The following is a 23,323-nucleotide window of genomic DNA, read 5'->3' as shown; positions in this document are numbered from 1 at the left end:
TTCCTGCCAAGTTCTAGGGAAGAAAAGCTGATAGAGTGAAAGCTTCATCCTTGAAGACAGACTTCGCATAAACTAAAGTTACTTGAGTCTCTCCTATTGGTTGACAGCCTTTGGAGGAGAGCAGAGGGGGGAAGAGCAAGGAGGAAGAGAGAGAGAGAGAGAGAGAGAAGCAGGGTCTGTGACCTCTTCCTGGGGGGTGGTGGCCTTACCTCCTCAGGCAGACGTCTCTTGCAGGCTCAATAAAAGGTGAGAGGGCTTGTGCTCTTGGTATTGGTGGTTCTTTCCCCCAAAAGCCAATGCTTAGAAAAAGTTGCCCCTGCCTTTGGGGGAGTGTCCTGAGTTGGTAAGAGAATCTTATAAACTGGTCCCACCTGCTGAGCTAGGACACAGGGTCCTTCTGCGCATGTGTGTAAGCATTTGAATTCCCCTTGGGCATGTGCATCATCAGTTGGGGTCTTCAGCAAATGGGTCTGGGAGTGGGCTTCCTCTCCCTCATCCTCACTTTCTCCTTCAAATGTCCTCTAAACTCCGTCAGTCAATTAGAGAAACTCAATTAATTTTAGCTTACACAGAGCTCCGCCTTCAAGGGTGAAGCTTTCCTCTTATCAATGCTTGTTACCAGTAACTTGGTAGGAAAAGAATAAACTTTTCCCAGGTGGCTGGCAAAAACAGAGACCAACAAATGCCAACACCTAATTGATCCCCAATACACAAGTTCATGCAGTTAACTTGATTCACTAAGTGATAACTTATCGGGGAAGTTTGTGTTGTTTTCTGTTTCTACAAGTGCCAGCACTGCCCCCAATTGAAGATCAAAGGAACCACTTTGGAGTCTGGAAGCTGCCAGCCGATTTACAGGAGAAGGCTCATAGAAAGCAGACAAGATGCAGTAACCAATTTTTCCTTAGGATCTGTCACCTTTGTGAATGTCATTATATCAGCCTCCCTTATAATAACTAGTCTGTATTGGGCCAAATTTTCACTTGCCTTTTTATAGGAACCTGCCAACAGAGAGGATGGAGTTGTGTGGAATCAAGAAAATTTTTCATTGCCTGGTAATTAATTACTTTGTATTATCAGTTTATTAATTTTTGTGATTTTTGTTTTCATTCAGAGTAATTTGTTGGAAGGAAAGTATTAGCAGAACTATATAAGGCAAACCATTTAAAGTAATGTTAATTTTGGTAAATTTATTTTGTCTTTTTACCAAAAGAAAAAAGAAAAAAAAATGGAGTGGAAAAAAGCTTTTACTTTTACTGGATATATCATTTTAACAAATTGAGAATTAAAAAATTCAATGAAATTTAACTTGTGAGTTAGCAGAAGAATTTATACGTATTCAAAATCATACAAATATGTATTAATCTTCCCATTCCTTCCTCAGAAGGCTTTGGATTTATTATAATGATTTGGCTAAATTTTTCAAATATATATTTATGAGTGAACTAAATGATCTTAATGAAAAACGGTTAAGTCCCCCTTCCTAAACCAGAAGGAGTTGCAACTATACATTGTAAATGGGACATGGAAAAAATACAAGAAAACCTTTTACCAGCTCTCGAGGCCTTTAACCATTTTTTGAAATACTTGCATTATGCATTTCCTTGCATCAAGTTTCCTACCACATGTCCGAACATGGTTTTAACTTTACATAAATTCTTTATCTATGCTAATTTATATGGCAACTACAGTACATCCTGCACCACACATACTTCTCAGTTGTGGGTGCAACTTACTGTAGTAGTAATTACAAAGGAATTGTGATGAAGGTAATTTGCCCAGATGAAAAAAAAAGATGGAAAAAGCAACCTGAGATAACTTGAAAGTAAGTTAGTTTTACTCATAAGCTCACTAATGATATTTTCACAGTTTTGTGTTTTCATGATCATTTTTTGTATTTTGAATAAAAGTTTGTGTGCAAAAAATTACACCTGGACTTGCAAGACAAGCAGCTATACTTGCACCACTTGGTTTAGCTCGGGGATACTCTAATTCAGCATGCATTCAAAGTGCTGATAGCGCTCCCATCCATTTTCCCAAATAATGTCTTTCCTTATTCACTTGCAAGAAGGACATGATGGAAACTAAGTTCTTCTGAACAAAGTCAAGAGTGGATCAGTGATATACATGCCCTAGATTATCATATAGCAGGGCAAAAGATGACTTTGGGGTTCCCTTGGTAATTGGACCAGATATGCATTTAGAGTGTTAACTTGCAAGTCCAACAAGTGCCAAACATGGGTTTACAAACTATTTAGCATTAGATATGTTATTGTTAAATGAACAAAATGTATGTGGAATGTTAAATTTTACTGAAATTGACTGTTGTATTAACGTTCACAATGCAACAGCAGGAGCTGAAGAATCCCAGTTCCTGACTGTTGTCCATACTTGGGACTTACAAGGTTGGGCAGTGGCTAATGAGGATTGGGATGATAATTGCCATTGGTTTTACATTCTTAAAGACTCAGACAGCTATTGTACACTCTGTGATTACTTGCATTGTTACCTCTGCTGTTTCAGTCTTTTCTCCTCTGTCTGGCAAGGATGTATCACCCTCATGGGCAAAAAGTGAACTGACACTTGTTACAATGTTTAAGCCAGGGGATGATGTGATGGACTACAGTGTTGCTGCCCACTCACTTCGGTGGGTCCAGAAGAACCACGTGATACCGGACTCAGAGGTCAAACAACAACAAGCCCAGCAATCTCACCCGGAAGGGGCTTCGGATTTTACCTTATAAGCACATGTTTCTAACCTTAGCCTATAGAGTCAGATGTGCTGTGCCCGGGGTGGGGTTATCTCAGGTTATATATGTTGTCTAATTTGAATAAAGTTGGGATTTGCCTGAACACCACATTGGTGTGTGCGGTCTCCTTTGGACCCGTCTGCAATACTAAAGTGTTGGTAAAAGTCTTAAACACTGTTAAAATCACAGACTTTTTTTCAAACTGCAAGGAAGCAACTGCCCGCCTGTGATCACCGAAACATCCCCCTCCCAATGCGTCCTGATGGGAATTTGGACTGTGACTGGGAACTTGAAATAGGACTGTTGTCTAATCATCTCAGTTCTGAAGAGAACAAGGCCCAAGGGGTGGTGGTGGAGAAGGGGTTTGGGTATATGATGGCAAAATCTCTCCATGCCAAACCAAAGGAGTCACCACTCACCCTGCTAGGGACATTCAGGTGAGACGTAGCTCAGAAGGGTCATTAATCATCAAAGACCCCCAAAGCACCCCCCCAACTCATTTCTGAGGCTTTCCACAACCAGAGGACTGCACGTGATCCAAGTGAGGCAACATATCCAGAGCCCGTTGCAAGAGACTGAAAAGCTTCCTCCCCCCAGCTAGGGGGGAGGTGCCTCAGCATCTCCTGAATGTATATGAATCCACTGGACTCAATGTTTTGCGGGACCCTCACCACCAAGAAGACCAGAAGAACTGGATTGATGGGATGCTGTCGGTTTACACAGAGTGGTGATGCATTTTCCATTTTAATCTCTCTGTCACTTTCTTTCTTCAGCCCCACTCCTTTTTCTAATTCTTTCTATCTCTCTTTCTTTGCCTCAAATTTAGCATTAAATAAAACCCATACTATCGACTTTGGCATCTGGTCTCGATTGTACCTTAAATCAGATAGAAGCATTTCTAATATTTTCAATGACAAGAGCTCTCATGAAAAAACACCTGTAATTTTAGCACATTTCCCCTCCCCTTCATTGGTAGCAGCAGATTCATCTTTTGCACAGATGAAAAACTCCATATCCAGATGAATTGAAGCACGGGTTGTTCATTCATTTAGGATCAACTGATCCACATACTTTACAGTTGGTTTTAAGACTGATGATTCTGGTATCATGGAAAGCCTTACTAAATGTGATATCTACAAACTCTACTTAGAATGAAGTTGTTTCCATACAGCTTCATTCAACTTCAAGGGTATAAAAATTTATGCCTTGATGCATTTGGTTAGTAACAGATTTCCATATATCTGGTTCAGGTTGCTTCCAGTCTTCTCCAATCAGTTATTTTGTGTTTAAAACTTTGAAAAATTCCAGACAATGACTGCAAAGAGAGGAGAAATAAACAAAAAAAGTTGTAAGTCTTGTAGCATGTGTCTTATTAAAGGCGGTAGCCTCAATACGCTTAATTCATCTTTATTTTCAAGTTTTCTTGGACAGGCATGTAACCAGCTTCCATGTGTTTATTTTCTAAAATTTAAGTTTATAAATAAAAACCACTACTGTGTTTCTGAAAACCTTGCACTGTAAAGCATGGGGCACAATCCTTAGCTATGAAAAATTATGAAAAGTATGAAAAATGCTTACCTTTTAAACTTCCTCAATTTATGCTTCTTGGAACCACTGTCAGAGCAAGAGCACAGTGACATCCTGCTTTATGACATATCTACACTCCAATGGAGTGAAAATTTACAGCTCTTGACCAACTGAAAAATCATATCATAGGGATATCCTTTTCTTACAGAGAAGAGGAAGACTGGATGGGATAAGCTAGTAAATATATTTTTTTTGTAAGACTAGAAGCCTCATTTACTTTTAAACACTGTGACCCAGTAGTTAAGAATTTGTCCTTTAGGCTACCATACAGAAACAATAGAAGCAATTAATTAGCCAATTGCTAATTAATACTTACATTAAACAACTGCTGAACAGTAGACAGAACATCATTTAAAAAGGAGAATGGAATTCTCATATAAGGAAGTAATTAGTAAGAGTAAAGACAAACAAAGAGTAATGAAAGCAGCAAGGAACAACCTCATCACATAATCACATCTGCTACCAAGGATGTTGGTAGCAGATGTGAAAAAGGATGTTTGTTTTTTTTTAGAAGGGGTACTGTAGAAAGAACACCTTCTTGAAAAATATTGCAGGCTATTACAGAGAAATATCTATTTCTCACAGAACACTGGTAATGTATTTTATCAGCAATAGCTTAGAATTTTTCTAAATAAACAGTTGCAGAAGATAAGTTTTCTTAAAAAAGGCAACAAAGAGGAATTTCTCTAAGATTTACCTTACCTTCCTGTCACTGTATATTGTGTGACAGGTTTGCATAGGAACTATAGTCTCCCCTCTTGAGCTAGTTCATTTAGACAAAATGTCCAGAAGTAACAGGTCAGATCATCTCAGTCACACAGACAAAGACAATAAACAGGCTCAAAGCACAATTTAAAAATGCTTTTTGGTTTAGTCTGCCTTTCCAATTTTTTCTATAGTATGGAGCCATCTGCAGAGATTATGTTGTTTAGAACAGTAGGGGAGAAGCAAAAGAGATTTACTGGAAATGTATCCGGTGAAATTATCACTAAATGACACCTCAGGAGGTGCTGGAGGCAAGGAAAAAGTAGAACAACCTATCTTTGATTTAGTGGAGGAAAGTGATAAAGTAGATGCCAATGGTATTGAATGCATTGTTTTCTATGTACCTAGGGGACAATACGGAAATCAAGCACTGATTACAGTTATCTGCCACAGTACTTTATAAAAAATACAGCACCAATGGATCTGGAGATAAACAGCATAATTAAAATACTACTGGCACTCAATCCCAAAACCAGATTGGCTTTCTTTAAATATTCCAAAAATAGTGCAACTACATTACAGAAGAGCTAATTTTATGCTTACAAATCTGCTTCCTGTCATTCCTGTAGTTCCTGTTGAGGCACAGTGCTTCATATTTTCTCTCTTCTCCTGAGTCATGAATTGCGAATGCATTGAACTTGTTAGTGCATTTATGGTGGAAAGTAATTCCAAGAAGATGAGCTTCAGCCTCCCATTTGGTTTTCATTCTGGTCACCTCAAACTCTAAAGGAAGTTCTTCCTGTTTAAGGAGGGGGAAAAAAAAGAGGTAATGTTATCTTCTGATTAGAAAACAGGTACCTAAAAATAATTAGTTTTTCTGTATATTATATGAATGTACTTGACCACTTGCTTTCCATATTTTTCTTCTGTCAGAAAGCAGCAGTAATAAGTGCTGCCCCCAGCAGTCAAAAAATCAGAGCACAATTTTCTTAAAATTATGCCAAGTTATTAGTGTTATTATACTGCCACAAATATGTACATTTCCCATACTGAAACAATTTCTGTATCTAGTCTTCCACAGACATATATCTTACAAGCATTACAACTGGAAGTGAAAATTAAGATTTGTGACTTTTTCACAGTACTGTACTTATGGACAATGCTCAACTTCTAAATTCTGCTCAGTTGTGTCATTCAGGAAAAATGCTTTTTCAAATAAAAAAAAACCCAAACCAGGCTGTCAGTATTTTGTAATAACTATTTTGTAATGCCCCGAGACTTTCATATCCCATTAAAACAATTCTGTTTTCATTATTTTTGGTCTGTGCCATGTCAGAGCTAGACCTGCTCGTGTACATGCTACTGACAGTTTCCTAACTATTTAAAATGCTGTGCCATAATTCTAACTTCAAGATGTTTTACTTTTCATGCTTCTTATCACAAAGATCTTCATAAAGTACTGTCCTAATTTTATTAACTTACCAATTCCAGCTTTGAAGACACTCACCCTGATGCAACAGAAAAATATTGCGAGTCTAGTAAGATTACCTCTCCCTGGAGTACAAAGTGCATCAGCACATGGTTATTTTATCCACTACACTTGCTGTGAACAAAGCTGGCCAAGGCAGAGGGATCCTACTCAATCATATGGCAGGCACTTCAAGCAGATCATTTAAGTGTGTAAGTCTTGTGCTTGCTGGTAGCCTGACGATTCAGAGCACCAGAGACAATAAAAAACCAACCAACCAAAAACAAAAAAAAGGATCAGACACTCGCAGCAGAGCACACATCCAAAAACTATGACTGCTAAATCTCAGAAACAGTAAGAAAAAATTTAGCCTTAAATGGTTTTTCCCTGAAAATGGATGATATTTTGTACAGGGAATTACTGACCATGTATACCTGAAAGCCATGCATTATGGAATCACAGAATCACAGAATATGCTGAGTTGGAAAGGACTTACAAGGATTATCCAGGCCAAGTCCTGGCCTTGCACAGGATCGTCCCCAATAGTCACACCATGTGCCTGAGAGCTTCATCCAAATGCTTCTTGAACTCTGTCAGGCTTGGCGCTGTGACTTCCCTGGAGAGCCTGTTCCAGTGCCCAACCACCCTCTGGGTGAAGAACCTTTTTCTAATATCTAACCTAAACCTCCTCTGACACAACTTCAATACCCTCGGGTATTACAATTGAATCACATTTAAGGAACACAACATAGAACCACAGTGGTGTTCCTCACAGCAAGGACATTATTAGAAAGTTTTAGTAAGAATTATGAGTAGGTATGACTGACATATTTATTTTTACATAAACCTAGTTATTATAATAATATCAAAGAGGTACTAATACTGTTTTAGTAGAGCTTTAATCAGAATAGCTCAATAACCAGGAAGCAGAGAACTGCTGGAAACATTCAATTTTTGCATGATTCAAAGCAATGGGTGACAAAAAGTCAAAAAAAAAAAAGGAAAAGTGACAGCATAGGCAGGTAATGAGAAAGGAAACAGCATTACTATAGAATTTTAACCATTCCATTTGGGTACAATTTTGAATTATATTTTATGAGCTGCAACTTCTCGGTTTCACAGAAGTTTCCTGTTCCTGTGTTTCCTATTCCTCAAAGAAACTTTGAAAAAGCAATTAAAACACATTACATCTTAAAGAAAAAATAAAATCTATCTTTAGGATTTCACTTCTAGTTAGTTCCTGCAAAGGTATTTATATTTATATTTATACTTATATTTATATTTTTTATACCACAAAATTATTTTGATATTCAAATATGTCAAGCCTCTGATAGTCTGCAAGTTATATGAGTTATCCAAAACCAAAGTTTGAGAGCATATACTATTGAAGACTCGGAAGAGTCAACCTCACCATTACTGAAGTCAATCCAGCTTACTAAGTGACCCAACAGATTTGCTTCTTTTCCCAGTCATCTGTATTGTCGCACTACTACGAACCAACAACTCACCTTATGCTCAGCATGATGAAAATCAATTCACCATCTACAAAAAGAGCATCACTCCTGAGCCAATCTGGAGTAGTTTTCATCTGAGTATAGCAGGAAGCTTTATAGTTACCAGAGGAGCTGTTTAAGGGTAAGGCAACAACTACAGCTACATTCTTTTCCAGTATTCTTTCCCAGACTGCTCAGGACATAACAGAAAGGAAAATTTTTACTTTAGATTTCAGATCTGACCTATAAAAGCAGTACTGTGACCAAAGAAACTAAATTAGATGTCATACAGTCACAATTGTTAAATCAGTTTGAGAAAACAACCATCACAGACTGTTAAATAAACACTAGGCATATCAACTGCAGAGGAACATCAGTGTTTACAAAAATCAGATTTATTTGCATCAGAAGAGTTACACTTACCCTCATAGACCTGCAGCCTACCAAAAGGATTCTCTGACTCTTGAAGTGGTGCTGGAGTGTCGTTAAAGAAAGGAGTGCAAACTCCCATTAGCAGTCATGCACTGTCCGGCCTCAGTCCAATCATATCCAGTTAACAGTTCACAGGTAAACAATTCCCTGTGTGTTTAATTCTAAATTCCATATACTATATAAATGAGAAAGGAAAGTTCTGTCAAAGAATATTTCAGATTGCATCTCAGCACCAACTGCACTGTTTGCTTACCAGGAAAATAGACACATTTTTGTACAATGTAAATATCCAAATGATGTTTTTTGACATCAAAACTGAAATAGATTAGCTTTGCAAAACAACTAAAGAGTTACATGAATGCTGCTTCTCATAGGCTTTTATACTTGCAGGGATACAAATCATTCTGAAGTCTTATCAAGCTTAAGGCTTTTCAACTAGGCATCTAAATAGGTACCTTCCAAAACCACTAGAAATCTTTATCAAGAGAACAAATAAACAGAACAGTCTCCACCTCGTGGTCTTAGAAGATTTGATAACATGAGAAAAACAGATTGAGAAAAACCTTTAACAAACGTTACAATGAGATACAAGAAAATGAAGGAATTTGCTAAAATTCTCCTTTGTAGCCATTGCAAACCAGGCAAATCAAGGGATTTCAAGGAAAACTGCAAGCACATCTTGTTAAACACATTGAATGTTTGCAGACCAGCAAGCACAGAGAATATTGCAATCCAACAGCTGATGATACTCGGCAATAACAGTACAAGCCTTTAGAACAGCGTTAATTACTTTAATAAGCAAAAGGACCAGTGCAACCCAGTTTACAAGATGTTCATGGCCTGTTACCCTTACCCTTCTCAGTATTACGAGTTCCTTGCTCTCTCCACAAAAGCAATCCTTGATTTGTTCTCTTATACATCTCCCAGCCATAGAAGAGAGCTGGCAGTGCATAGCCTAAGAATCATATACATGCTGTCAAGTCCTGTGACTAGACAGGTGGTTCTGTAGCTAAATTATAATCCCATTCCCCTCAACTGGAAGCACCAGATTAGGTTACTTCATCTCTACCCAGATAGCTATTTTCTTGGGAGTCACAGGCCTGACCCACAGGAGCATCACACCTTACCAGCAAGGTGCCACTGCCTCCCCACTTTACCAAGGGGATTTGCCTCTTTCATCCCAAACCCTACTGATGGTGGCAAAAAGGACAGAAACAAGTAGGAAACAATAAACAGCTCTCTTTATGAGTTGCTTCTAGGGGGAAAAGTTGGAAATCAAGACAGAGAGCAGCTTCTATAGTATTTAAGACTTCACTACTAGAATCATAGAATCAATTAGGTTGAACAGTCCCTGGAGGTGTTTAAGGAAATGGATATCGCAATCAGTGCCATAGTCTAGTTGACATGGTGGTGATTTGGTCATAGGCTAACTACATGATCCGAGGTCTTTTCCAGCTTAATTGATTCTGGGCCTGCCACCCCTGGCGCAGCTGAAGACTCTGTCCCCTCATCTTCTGGCTGGTTGCCTGGGAGAAGAGGCCGATCCCTATCTCACTAGGGCCTGCAACAGGTACGAAGTCTCAGAGGGCTCCACAGCGCTTCCCCTGACGGTTGCTGCCTCTACTGTATGTATATGGCCAAACTTCGTGAACGAAGATTTGGGAAGGGCTGTCCCCACGTGGGTGTGCCCTTCCAGCCTGCGCAGTGGATTTTAGGTGAGGCTCAGCGTGCACAGAACTGGCCCCACCGTTTAAGTCCTGAGGTCCATCTGCCACGGCCGAGCGAGCTTGGACGGTGCCAGTGAAGTCCTCAGGACTAGAACCTACAGCACTCGGCATTTCCCAGGAGGTCTCCCATCCAAGTACTAATCCGGGGCTGACCCTGCTTAGCTTCCGAGATCTGACGGGATCGGATGTCAGGGAGGCTGCAGCCACAAACTAATTTCCTGAGAGGTTTAACGCCTGAGCGCCCATCTTTAACCCACAAACTCCTCAAGAGAAGTTTTAGCGAGGGATTTCTTACATCTCCAGATACTCCGTCGCTGCGGCTCCCGAAAAGCCACTAACCCCGCCCCGCCTTAGATCTCCGCCCTATCTGGGCTCCACGTGACCGAGGCCGTCGCTGAGGGCGGACAGGAAGCGGCGGCGGGCGGGACTGGCCCTGGCCCAGGCCCTAGCCCATTCCCATGCCCATGCCCATGCCCATGCCCATGCCCATGCCCATTGGGAGGTTCCGCTATCGGGCTGTGGACGCGGGCGCGCCGGCTGTGTGTGTTTCCTGACTGGGGCCGAGGGGAGGGAGCGGAAGGCTCACTCCACTCGCCGTCCCGACCCGAGCGCTTTCCGGGCTGAGGGGAGCCCGTCCCAGGCGCCCGCGAGTTGCCGCCTCTGCTCCTGTGGAACGGCTCTCGCTTTTCGTGCCCGCGAGCGGCTGCGAATAAGCGCTTTTTCCCTGGATGTTTGGCGAGAGGAAAACGTGTGGGAACACGGGCGCAGCGAGGTGAGCATTGGTGGCAATGAACGTTTATATTCTGCATCGAGTAACAGCGTGAATAATAGTTTTAGTTAGCTAAACACTAAGAAATAAAAGCTGCTATTGAGGGTAATGGCCCAAACCACATGCGTTTCTATGTTAATACCTCATTAGTTATGAAACCACGGCTTATGCCTCAAAAGTAGAAAAGAGTAGGAAAAACTTCCTTTAGAGACTAAAATCGTTATTTTTAGTTACCTGATACAATTTTGATAATGTTAATATTTCCTAATATGACCTAATCAGAGTACACATTAGCAAAATACTGGCAAAATTACTTCTGCACAGTTTGTATTCCTGTGATTAGAAGATGGGTGGATATGTTGTCCCAAGACTTGTCACTGTTCCTAATTAGTGTTGCAGGAAAACGTGACAGCACAGTAGTAAGACAAGGTCACTGGGCATGCAATGCTATAGCTGTGCATCACCCAAACCCTGGAATTTCAATTGGTAGCAAGTTTTGTGTGATGGCTTTAGGTGGCCAAAGGTGAAAGACCAGTTCTTGATTCCAAAGACCTTGGTAGCAAAAGAGCTTCTGTCTGAACCAACAGAGTCCTTCTGGTTCAAAAATTTGTATGTTTATTGAGCTTTACAAGTGTTCATTATGCTTTGATGTGAATAAATCATGGTTTTTTCAAATATTTGGAATTTTGCCTTATCACATGTATTTACTTTGTCTGGCTGTAGTTTCTTACTTTATAAATCTTTAGGTACTGTGAAATGGTAAGAATTGCCTTTCCTATCAAAGAGTTTAATTCTCTCTTAAAAAAAAGAATTAACCATTTTTATAGGTGCCAAAAGACAAATTTGAAGTTGTCTTGTATGCCAGCTGAGCCCTAAGTTGAGGCCTGCTCTGAGTCTGATATATGGGTTGGTGTTTCTCTTAATTCAAGAATGTGAAATTAAAGTTCTAAAACACTAAATGTGTGTAATACACCTAAAAAGAGATTCTCTAAGTAGTACTGTATTTAATGTTTTAGAATAAGTATTTGTTGTGTTAAATATGTAGCTGTGAAGGTTCTTGGAATGAAATTCAAATCTCTGACACTGATCAGGTTGTAAGTTAAGTTTTACATGAATGCATTTTTAAGTATTAGCAGCCGGAACTGCAAATAATAGTCTTCCATTCCATTACATATTTTTGTGATACACTGGAACTTTTATCAGAATGTATTTAATGATTCACTGTTGAAGGTGAGCTTCTAATGGGGAGTGTATAAAATTTGCCCCTTTTTGCACCGATGGCTTCTCATAGTTACATCCTTTTGGCTGGTAAGGGCAGCAACTTTCCTCTTCTTGTTTCCTGGCATTCTTTTGCTATTAACTCCTTTCTATCCCCTCTGTCTTTTTTTCTATATCTTCCTTTAGATTCGAGCTAGAAAAAGTACCATGGGACATGTATCAAGAAAAATAGGCAGGAAGTTGTTTAAATCAAAATATAGCCATTACCTTCTCAATTTCCTTTTTTTTCTCCATTACCCATTCCAGTTAAAAAGGTGTTACTCAGATTCTTACAGAATAGAATAAAATAGTACATTTGGAAGGGACCTACAAATATCATCTAGTTGAACTGTCTGACCAGTTCAGGTCTGGCCAAAAATTAAAGTGCATTCTTTACAATAGTGTCCAAATGCCTCTTAAACATTGAGAGGTTTAGGGCCTCAACCTTGTCTCTAGGGAGCCTGTTCCAGTGTTTGACCACCATCTCAGAAAAGAAATGCTTTGTAATGTCCTGTCTAAACCTTCCCTGGCACAGCTTTGAACTGCTCCCAAGTATGCTAGCACTGGATACCAGGGCAAAGAGCTCAGCACTTCCTGTTCACATTTCATCTCCTCAGGAGGCAGTGGAGAGCCATGAGCTTGCTCCTCAGCCTCCTTTCCTCCAAACTAGACAAACCCAGAATCCAGCTAATTGAATTTGATAGACACTGTGATTTGTTGCCCTTAGACCTTGCCAGTCATGAAGATGCGTGTGTGTTTGTGTGTTTTCTAGGCAGAAATTTCATTTTTTAGGATTTCTTAAAGAAAGTAGAAGGAATACGAAAGGAATGGAATTCATTATCACTACAGTGTGTGTAGGCCCTTTCAAATCGTGTTGTCTTTTAATCAGTTGTGCTAAAGAGAAGAATTTTAGAAGCATGGTTTTTTGCCCTCAAAGCACTATACTGTTAAATGTATTTCTGACTGCCTGTCAAACTTATGTAATAGTGACCAGTGTTGTAGCTGTGATTTTCAAACTTGGTATTTTTCAGATTGGAGGCCAAATATGGCACTTGGACACTGTGAAGCAGATGAGATTTTGAGAGTTACTGGTGAGCAGGTATGTGAATTTAGAAATGGAAATAGTAAGAATTTTGGCAATGAGGTTTTGCGACAAACGACTTTGCATACATAGAGCAGAGCTCACTTCAGCATGGCCTGGCCTTGCTTTGGGTCCGTCACACAACTCGAGTTGCTTGTTGTTTTTCCAAGCAGCAACAGCAGAACAAAACTGTCCTAATAGTGAATTATGGTATTTTGGGTACATTTTCAAAAGTTTTATCCCTGAAAAAACACTTGATTTGTAATATAGTACAGTTTTTCACTTTTACAGACTTCTTTTTTTCTAAGAGGTTGGTCTCATATTGGGGTAACTTTTGTGCTGGCTGCCATAAGCCTGTCTGAAAGTTTGTGCAGAAGTTAGGACATCTGCACATTCCTGGTGCTGAGATGCACGGAAATGGACTTAACACTTAGACAAACTTATGATTGCTCTTTTAAGATTGAGGAGATTCCCCCTCAGATGCAATTAGGCTTTATATCAGAGATCTCCAGGAAAAGAAAGCAGAATTTTTTGCTATTAGGCTTGCACTCTAGGGGTTTTGAATACAAACCTGAAAGTGATTCTGTGGGATATTGTGTACAATTACAGTACAGACAGTTTTGGGTTGCATCTAAAAGTTTAAAACTACATACATTTATGTGCAAGTACTAATACCTGAATTATTCCATTACAGAAAAATGCCCTTGGTGGTGACATATCAGGATCCAGGGTGATGGACCAAAGGGACCAAAGGTAACTGATTCCATGTGATACGTGCGAGTACTACAATGAACTTGAAGGAAGTTGTCATCTGCTTATAGAAGTGTAAATATCCAGGTGAACCAGGTCTTACGTACACATGTTCAAAAGTCTGAGAACTTATGAATGGAGTCTATAGAGGTGATACTGTGGTAGTTGTTTTTAGATAGTGTTGTGTTTATTTAGGAAATTTAATTACTGACTTTTCTTCCACAATCTATAAAATAAAGGATGAGAGATGAAGGAAGGCATTCTCTAGGCTAAATTTTAACAATAAACAAAAGTTTTGGTAGAGCTGTACTGATCTAGGTAATCCAGGTAACTGCTGTCTGTTGAGATCAGGTGGATGTTTTAAAAAAAAATGTTTATTTGACAGTCTTGAACTAACAGGTGCCTATCAGGAAATGGTTTCATAATCTGTAATTTCCTGTTACAAAAATAAGCAAACCTTTCTTGTTAGCTTTTAAGGCATTATTGCTCTAGGCTAATATAGAATTTTCAATGAATTACTGTCAATTATGAAAATATTAAGAAGGAGAATTTATAGAAGTAGAACTAGAGTATCTTTGTATGAAATATTAATGTTTTAATGGTCATTTATAGTGTCCCATGTTCTACATCTGTTATACAGGACTCTTGCTGGTCATAGTGTAAAAATAGTAATTAACTTTTTAGCTTGTCAACTCTAGTCACAGCATATGATAAACACTTGGAGGAAATGAAGGAACAACTGCAGCTTTATCAGGTATGGATGTTCCTAACATTTCAAACTGGGTATTGTTAGTGGTCTTTGTATATATGGCTAGGCTTCGTGAATGAAGATTGGGAAGGGCTCTACCCACGTGGGTGTATCCTTCCAGCCTGTGCAGCTGATTTTTTTTTTTAGGTGAGGCACAGCATGCATGAAACTTAAACCTCTAAGGTTCATCTGCCGTGGCAGAGCGAGCTTGTGACAGTGAAGTCCTCAGGACTAGAACCTACAGCACCTGGTATCCCAGGAGGTCTCCCATCCAAGTACTAACTGGGCCTGACCCTGCTTAGCTTCTGAGATCTGATGGGATCGGGTGTCAGGGTGGCATTTAACTGCCTTCTTAGTATCTAGTCCACTAGTTTTTATCATGCTTCAGAAACCTGCTAGACTGCAGTTGGCCTCAAGTGGATGAATGGAGAACTTTCTGTGTAAAGGTAGACATTGTCCAAGTTGCAACAGTTTACTGTTTGGAGAAGCAATGCTGTGAGATGAAACATGCATGCCTTGTATCTCTAGATGCGCTGATATGGTTGCAAGCATATTTCTAGGTGACATTGAGAGAAGGCAGCTGTTTCCCTCTTTACTTTCATGTCTGATCTGATACAATCCAACTCCATCCTGCAAATATAGATGTACTCAGACTTCTTCATTCTTGTTAATTCTTTAGATTGAAATATTTCTTTAAATGTGTATTATCATGAAAGCTGAGATGGAAGGGAACTGTCCTCCATTTGTCACAGAAAATGAAACTTTTTAATGCTTTGTAACATGAGTGAAAAGCAAGTGATATGTTTAAAACCTGCATCATACAGAAAGCAGTTTTTACTTGTGATCTACATGCAGGAGTTATATACTGGTTTTGGTTTCATGCACTGAATATTTTTGATCTGTCCATCATAAAGATTTTGCAAATAAAGCCTTCAAGTTTGACCCATTTCAGAAGGCAGCAGAAGTACTATGGTTTTGTTGCACTAGTTACCAAAACACCCAGTTTGATTCACGCAACTGAAGTTTCTCCTCAGTTAATTCCTAAACTTTTCTCAAATGCTTATGGTATAAAAGATGAGAGTTATCCACTGTGTCCCTAAGAGAGCTTGAGTTAAAAATTAAAATTAATTAAATTAAAAATCAGTTTGTTAAAGTGAAAAAAATTTCAAAATTTCAAAAGAATTTCAAAATAAGAATTTTAATGCCTGTAATAACTTCTGAATGCTGAGGTATAATAAGGCTTTGCAGCTGTTAAATTTAAGTGGCATGCCTTAAAAAAGAAACTGACTTTAATGTACTGTATTATGCTGAATTAAGATGCCTATCTTTTACCATATCAGTCAGAAATAAAAGATGAAAGAATTACCAAAATTTGCGTAACTTAAATGAGTGCTTACTCTTACATGTCTTGGTGTCAGGCACAAATGAGCGAGATGAGGCTTAAATTGGAAGAAGTCACCAAGGAAAATGAAAGGTAAATAACTGCACTGCCATGTTACTAGCACTCTTTCTCTTGATTTCTGAATATTTAAAAGCTTTTTTCCTAAGACCTTGAACTCTTTGGAATCTTCAACTACTAAGTAGATTGAGGATCTTAATGTTAGAGTCTTAAAGTGCTTAATAGAGATTACAGCACCTGTTATAGAAAACTGAACCATATTGCTAAAGAACTATATATATGAAACTATTTCAAACTGTCTATTGTGTTTATAGAATGTAACGTAATAGATTTAAATCTGACTTAGAAGTAAGTAGTATGTACAGATGGAAGGCACAGCATATTTCAGTTGTTTAAAAAATCCCTGTTAAAAGAAATACTTTGCTGAACTTAGTTCTTTGAATTTCAGGCTGCATACAGAGTTGAAAGAGGTTCTTGAGAAGCAACTGGAGGCTATTCCTTTCACACATCTGGAAACTGATACACCTGCAGATGAGGTCATTGTGAGAAACCTTCAAGAACAGCTACGACTGGCAAAGCAAGTGTGTGAGATGAAACATTTATACTGTTTTATTTCTCTTGTTGTGCCTTCACATATTAGGGGAAACTGTTTTATTTCTTGATCAGAATTTATTTGTTCAGAGTTTCTGGAAACTGTTTTGAGGCCCTCTTGACCATGGAATTCAAAGACATGAAGAAACTTCTTCCTTAGATTCACAGAAGAATCTTTTAATATTAATTTGGGCCAGTAATTTTACCTTGTTGATTTGATCCTTATGTTGAATTCATGACCAGCAACTTAACTATGTATTTTGTTCTATTCAATTTTTTTGTAGTAGCTTGTCATTTTAATCAAAACCATTGTAACGTGATATGAGGAGGCAAGTATATGTGGCATATAGAAAATACTATTTAAATCTGAAAATGCAATCAAATTTTGTTCAGCTTATTATAACAATGTGTCAATCTTGTTGTGTATGATTGAGTTGAAGTTAATTTTGACAGCTGGATTTGGTATTTGAATATTATCTATACTGTATGCCTACCTTAAATACCTGTGAAAGTTTGAGCTCTTCAAAAAAAAAGCAGAAAACTTGTGATTCACTTATCAATGGAATTTGAACTTGTGAGCACCTGTTTTTCTACATCTGAATTTGGTTTATTTTCTGTGTAGTTAAAATGTGAACAGAGAAAAGTATAGTTAATGACATTTCTTCAAAATGGAAGTTAAGACCTCACTTTTTAGAGAATGATAAATGAAGATAAATGTGCTGTAATAGAATATTTTTACAAGGTATTATTCTGTAACTTAGGAGAAAGAACAAGCAGTTGAGCTCTGGCAGATGTTGTTACACGAGCACGATCAACTTCAACAGCAATACCACGAATGCCTGACTGAAACGCAGATTCACATGACTGAAAGAAAAAGGCAGACTGTAAGTTTAATTTTATTTTTTTGTTAATTTTGGTATACCTTCCTATACTGTAGAGATTCTAGATCTATATATAGTCAAACTGAAGTGGTCAGGTTCTGACAGTACTGTTAATTATTTTCCCTATCAGTCATCAAAGTTAGCTTGTGTTTAGTGGCTTGTTTCTCTTCTGCTATGTCTGGGGAAGGCCTTTCAGGAAATCTTAGAAAAGCTCTTCTGCTCCGATGGGCTACACAAAGATGCTCAGTGTGCAAAGAACTGATAGAAACTTTATTCCTGTATGTACCTCACTGCATGTATTTCTAGATCTGTAAAGAAAAGCTACAAATTTTTTAGTACCTCCTTTCTATTTTCAAGTACACTTGATCTAGGGGCACAGTTACCTCAGAAATATTTTTTACTGACTTTTTTTTTCATATTAAGTTCACCTTAGCAATGTGATCTTTTCTGAGTAACAGGATAAATATCTGTACAGCTATTGTGCTCTGCCAAGTTCCATAACTGTTTTAAGGAATAGTTACGAGAGCTCTTATCTTTATGCAGTTCCAGCTTTCTGCTCCTATTTCTTCTATTAATTTATTTCTTGTGTTGTATAGTAAGTTAATGGTAACATATTCACATAGTAGATTATAGGAGAGTATTTGGTAACTGCGGGAGGGTTTAAGGCTGTCAGATTCCACTTTTCATTAGTAACTAAATTTTTGGTGGATTTTAATGCCATTGTAACAAGAGTGAGGTTAATTAGCCCTTTATTCTTAACTGCTACTGGTCCTCCAGAAAAATCTCAGCTTTTCATTGAAATACACTTTTTTAGATTTAACTTATATGAAATAGCTGTCAGAGGTAAATGGAAATACATTAAGACCAACTAGAATTAGAATTCACAGAAAGCAAAGATGATATCATAAGGATTGGATACAGTAGGCAAGGGAGTTGCAGGAAGAGGATTCTGGCATATACTTGACCTTGAGACTGTTAGATGAATGCAGCACAATTAGTAGATATTTCAGCTTAGGGACTTCAGTCCCCTCTATGCTCTGAAGGCAGCTGGCATGCTCCAGGTGATTTTTCTGTTATGCTAGTGTTCCTTGGATGGCAGAGTTCATGTTCAGGGACTCAAGAGTGTAACTGAGCCTTTTTTTGTATGGATACAAGACATCCTACGAGGCCAAGAGCAAATTAAACGTATCTATATAGGCAATTTTTAATTAAGGTGTACATGTCTGTTACTGTGCTTAGCAAAAATGCTTCTAGTGTAGCATCATAGTCTGTGTGGCTCTTTAAAGGCACTGGTCATGTGTGCTTTCTTATTTTGAGAGTAAGTGCCTATGAGTTTTGGAAGGAGGCATTTTGTAACTGAGTGACAATTAGATACATTGTTCGGTAGTAAAATATAATTTTCTGGATTATGAGGACAACAGCTAAAAGCTACTAATTAAAAGGTACAAAGTCATACTGAATTTCCTGCTACATGTATAGTTTCTTTGAAAATATTTTCATTTGATAATGAAACTTTCTAACTATGTATTATTTATTATTATAATGATTATAGGAAGTTTTCAATTCTCTTTTTAGGATCAACTGACTAGCTTTCAGCAATTGACTCGGCAGCTGCATGTAGCCAATGAAAAAATAGAGTTGGTAAGTAAAATATTCAGAACAGTGAGCTAGTAATTTTATTTTATTTTTTTCCCTACTTGACCCTCAATGTAAAGCAAAAACAAGAAGTCCTTCATATATACCTGGTTGAAATTGTGCCAGTCAAATTTGCAAACTCCTCTAGGGACCAGACAAAAATCAAGTTGTGATGGCTTTATTCTTAGCCTCCAAACACCAAGTCAAGGTGGTTGAGACGTTAGCTTTTCATATGTGTGAGCTCTTTCTTTTAGATTTCAGTGGTAAGCTTACACTCAGAATTATAGTATATGGTTTGTGTACTTCACTTACACATTTAAAACCATCTGCACAAAGGAAAACTGTATTTAAATGATGTCCTCTTTCTTACACTAGCTCTGCCACATGTTTATCCATTCCTGTTTGGGTACTACTGACTTCAGTGTCTTTGTCATTGACATTTTTGCACATTTTTTTAAGCTCTAATAATCCTCCAGTGCTTTTCCCACAACCTCAGATTGTGAGACTTCTTAGTTGTTAAGCTTTAGCATAGGACTTCCAAAACTGACAGTTTTAGTATTGTAGAAAAACTGAGGTGAAAGATGGGGTGAAGTTTTTGACTGAGCAGCTTTGTCTTTGCAAGACATGATTCCTATGTGATTTTTTTTGTTTGTTTGTTTTGAATATTGGCAGTGCAAAAAGACTCCTAACTTACTCTAGCAGTCTACTCTCTTTTTTGTCTTGATCACTGAAACACTTTTTTCCTCACCTCTGACCTCTTGTTAAAATGTAAGCCTGTTTTTCTGGTGTCTAACATTATAGGTAGGAAGGAAAGATTACCTCAAGCTTTGTCATGGTGCCTCCGTTATAGAAAACTTGTATATTGCCTCTTTTTCCTTTCCGTGCATTTTGTGTTCTGTTGAAAGCAATTCAAGTCTTAATATTCTTTGACAATGTTTTTAATATGGGTAATCATTTCTTCTTGCTCACCTCTGAATTATTTCCAATTATGCCATCAGTCTTCAACTGTGGTGCTGGAAACTGTACACTGCTGCAAAAGAGGAATTTTTGCCTTTTGTAGTGAGTGATTGTTTCAAAATTAACTGCTGTGTAAAGATAAATACCTTACTGTTACTGAGGGCTCCTGTCTGAAAACAGTCTCAAGTAAAGACAATGGTGTGCTCTAAAGTAGTTTTGCTGAGGATTTGGAAGCTGCCAACTGTTTGATCTGTTGTTACAAGCAAATCAGTAGTAGGTACCTTAAAAATAGTCACTGTATGCTTAAAATCATAGAGTTGGAAAGAAATTATGTTGAGAGAAAAACTAACTGAAAGAGGTGAAACAGTCAATATTTAAGATAAAGGGAATCCATTTGTCTACATTTTCCAAAAAACATTTGGCACCATCTGTTGCCAAAGGCATGTCAAAGGATAAAGCAGCATGCCCTTTCTTTCAGCTAACAAACTGAAAAATAGAAAGTGAAGAGACAGAGTACTTAATCAGTTTTTTTATTGTGGTAATAACAGCTGTGTTTCCTATACGTACCCAGGTTGGAGTTGTTCAGCATATTTATGCATGTTCTGAAAATAAGCAACACTGGCAACAGTGTTCACTGCTGATGCTAAAATATTTAGGATAGTGAAAACTGAAGTAAACTGCAGAAATTTGTGGAAATATCTCATGATGTTGATAATCTGACTTCATTTTATCTGACATTTCATTGGTATTATCAAACAAAACAATACACATGGGCAAGAGGGGGCTTTCACTTTGGGTGTTCTATGATGGTTTGTTATCATTCAGAACAGGTATTTTAGAAGTAGGAAGTGTTCAAAAACAATTCTTAACAATAGTCAAAAAAGCAAGAAGGATGTTAGCAATTAATAGGAGAGGGATGAAAAAGGAGAATATTGTGCATTTTGAATGGTGCCTGCCATTATGGTCATCTTTAATATCTCTATGTGTAAAATCTAGCAAAGGCTAGTAGGCTAACAAAAATATGAAATGATTCTCAAATGGGAAGACAGTTGAAGGAGAATGACACCCCCAGCACTATGGCTTGCATAGAAAAGAATGAAAGAGGAGCAATTGTTCGTTGTTCCTTGTCACTAAAACACAGGAATTCTTTGCAGTATGTGTGGTCTGCTGTGGTACTCAGTGTCACAAGGGATTTTAGACACCTAAACTACACAGAAGTGCAGATGACAGGTCTGAGCTACTACAGTTTTTGTCTCGTGAAGTTTACCAAAATATGGGGAAAGAATACCACTCTGCTTTTGCCTTTCGAAAATACTCTACATAGAACTTGACACTTGAAGACTAGCCACAGTGTTAAATAAACCTTATTGGCTATCTTTATGATATAATGTTCTGTAGAAATATCCTGTAAAAATTCTGAATACATAACATTTTCAATATTATAAGGAACATGTTTCAAATATCTCCTTATTTTGCAGACCAATCAACAGTTTCTGAGAACTGTGACAGAACAGAATGTGGAACTAGAGCAGCTACGACAACAACTGAGGTATAAACCAGACAACTCAAAAAATGTTTAATATGTTTTCTACAGCTTTTCATAGCCTACTGCTGTATCATGGGCCTTGTTTGTACTGCAGGCTAATTTCATATTGATAGTTACAATGGTTCCAAGCCTCTGCAGCTTGTTAGACATGCATGCATGAGTAGTGTTAGAGTAACATATTTCCAGTTACTGTTGTTTGGTTCAACTTTTCCCTGAAATATTAAAGATTTGACCTTTGATTTAAAAGGAACAAAGTGTCAGTATCACAGCACAACTGACTCTGAAGATAGGTTTTCATTAAAATACAGTTTGCTCAAAATCAATTACATGGTTATTACTCACTACCATTCTGAAATTTGAATGTTCAAACAAGCTTCAAGTTTCAATGTTTTTAGTAAAATTTGCATCCACGTATCACTAAACAGCTCTAAACCATAGGCTTTATAGAATTTAGGAGTAGGGTTAATTACATTCCTGGATTATATCAAGGAAAATGTGGAACAATATCTATTACACAGTTTCATGATTATTTGTGTTTACAGCCTAAGTCTATTCAATGCCAGTTTACTATGTCTGATCCCTCTTTAAATTAGTAATGTTTGAGGTCAAATTAAAATTTAATTTCAGTACAGTGGATTTGTGGACTGAGAACAAAAAAGCAATGGAGTCATAATCCAATTATTTATTTTCTTTTATAGCATTACCTAAAGTGTTATATAAGCTTTTTGAAATGAAATTATAAATTTATAAACTTAAAAATGTATAATGCACTTAAATTTTGCTTTAAACAATGTTTATTTTGATGTTTCCTTTGTATAGTACCTTTAGGATGAGAAGCTGGTTACAAATGCTGAAGATAGGTTTTATGGGGAACTTGTTAGAACCTCTCATTTTTATTATTCAGGACTTTGACAGGGAAAAACTGTTTTCCAAAGTAGTGTGTTTTGAAGAAGAAAAATGTTGTGATAAGAAATCAAAGATTAATGTGCTATGCAGTGTATCTGCTAAAATAATCATCACTTGAAATTTGTTTGTGTGTGTTAATATTTAATTCTTCAGATGGAATAAACACCATTGCCATACCTCTGTTTTCTAAAATTCCTTTCCTTGCGGAACATGTTAACATGAAAATACTGGTTTGGTTTCTCATTAATCTGTAAATCCTTGGTCTTGCATTGATGTGCTTACATTAACTCATGTAATAAATGGGAATGAAAGCAATTGCCCCTCACTGAACCCATTTTAGACATCCAGTAAATGCTGTCAGCATTTACTTTAATCTGCATTTCTGCTGTTCAGTGGTTTTAATCAAAAACAAAACAGCAAAAAACTAACAACCAATGAAAACTTTAAAATCATTCTGGTTGTGGTTGAGCAGGCAATTGAGTGTTTTTGTCAAAATTACTGATAATCATGATTTCCTTTGATTTCATCTCTATTTCATTTTTTAAAGGGAGCCCCTTTTTTCGCTTGATCCTTGGACTTACATGAAATTCTTTAATGATACTACTTTGATAAAATGATTTAGAATAGGGCATGATAACCAA

At 37.7% G+C, this 23,323-nt stretch overlaps 2 protein-coding genes across 4 annotated transcripts in view; one reads left to right on the top strand and one right to left on the bottom strand.

Moving 5' to 3' along the window:
* Positions 1-3,804: 3,804 nt before the first annotated feature.
* On the bottom strand, positions 3,805-8,514 carry C5H4orf33 (chromosome 5 C4orf33 homolog). Its single transcript, XM_071555896.1, is given in 6 exon segments — positions 3,805-4,065; positions 5,646-5,688; positions 5,691-5,841; positions 5,953-6,004; positions 6,197-6,248; positions 8,427-8,514. Coding segments are annotated over 6 exon segments (528 nt in total). The 3' UTR covers positions 3,805-3,923.
* A 2,044-nt stretch (positions 8,515-10,558) lies between these two features.
* Positions 10,559-23,323, top strand: part of SCLT1 (sodium channel and clathrin linker 1) — a 39,284-nt gene continuing 26,519 nt past the window's right edge. For 2 of the 3 annotated variants that reach the window (XM_071555598.1, XM_071555594.1), the window contains exons 1-9: positions 10,559-10,934; positions 13,220-13,287; positions 13,964-14,022; positions 14,704-14,773; positions 16,186-16,241; positions 16,615-16,747; positions 17,519-17,641; positions 19,214-19,279; positions 21,709-21,779. In XM_071555598.1, the coding sequence (XP_071411699.1) occupies positions 13,234-13,287; positions 13,964-14,022; positions 14,704-14,773; positions 16,186-16,241; positions 16,615-16,747; positions 17,519-17,641; positions 19,214-19,279; positions 21,709-21,779 (632 nt within the window). In that variant the 5' untranslated portion in view covers positions 10,559-10,934; positions 13,220-13,233. Of the gene's footprint in view, positions 10,935-13,219; positions 13,288-13,963; positions 14,023-14,659; positions 14,774-16,185; positions 16,242-16,614; positions 16,748-17,518; positions 17,642-19,213; positions 19,280-21,708; positions 21,780-23,323 lie in introns of those variants that run through there. The other variant, XM_071555597.1, reaches the window with a different exon arrangement.

Source organism: Pithys albifrons, chromosome 5, assembly GCF_047495875.1.
Source record: "Pithys albifrons albifrons isolate INPA30051 chromosome 5, PitAlb_v1, whole genome shotgun sequence".
Taxonomy (NCBI): domain Eukaryota; kingdom Metazoa; phylum Chordata; class Aves; order Passeriformes; family Thamnophilidae; genus Pithys; species Pithys albifrons.
Note: the sequence above shows the minus strand (reverse complement) of the source record. Positions and strands in the feature narration are given on the sequence as shown.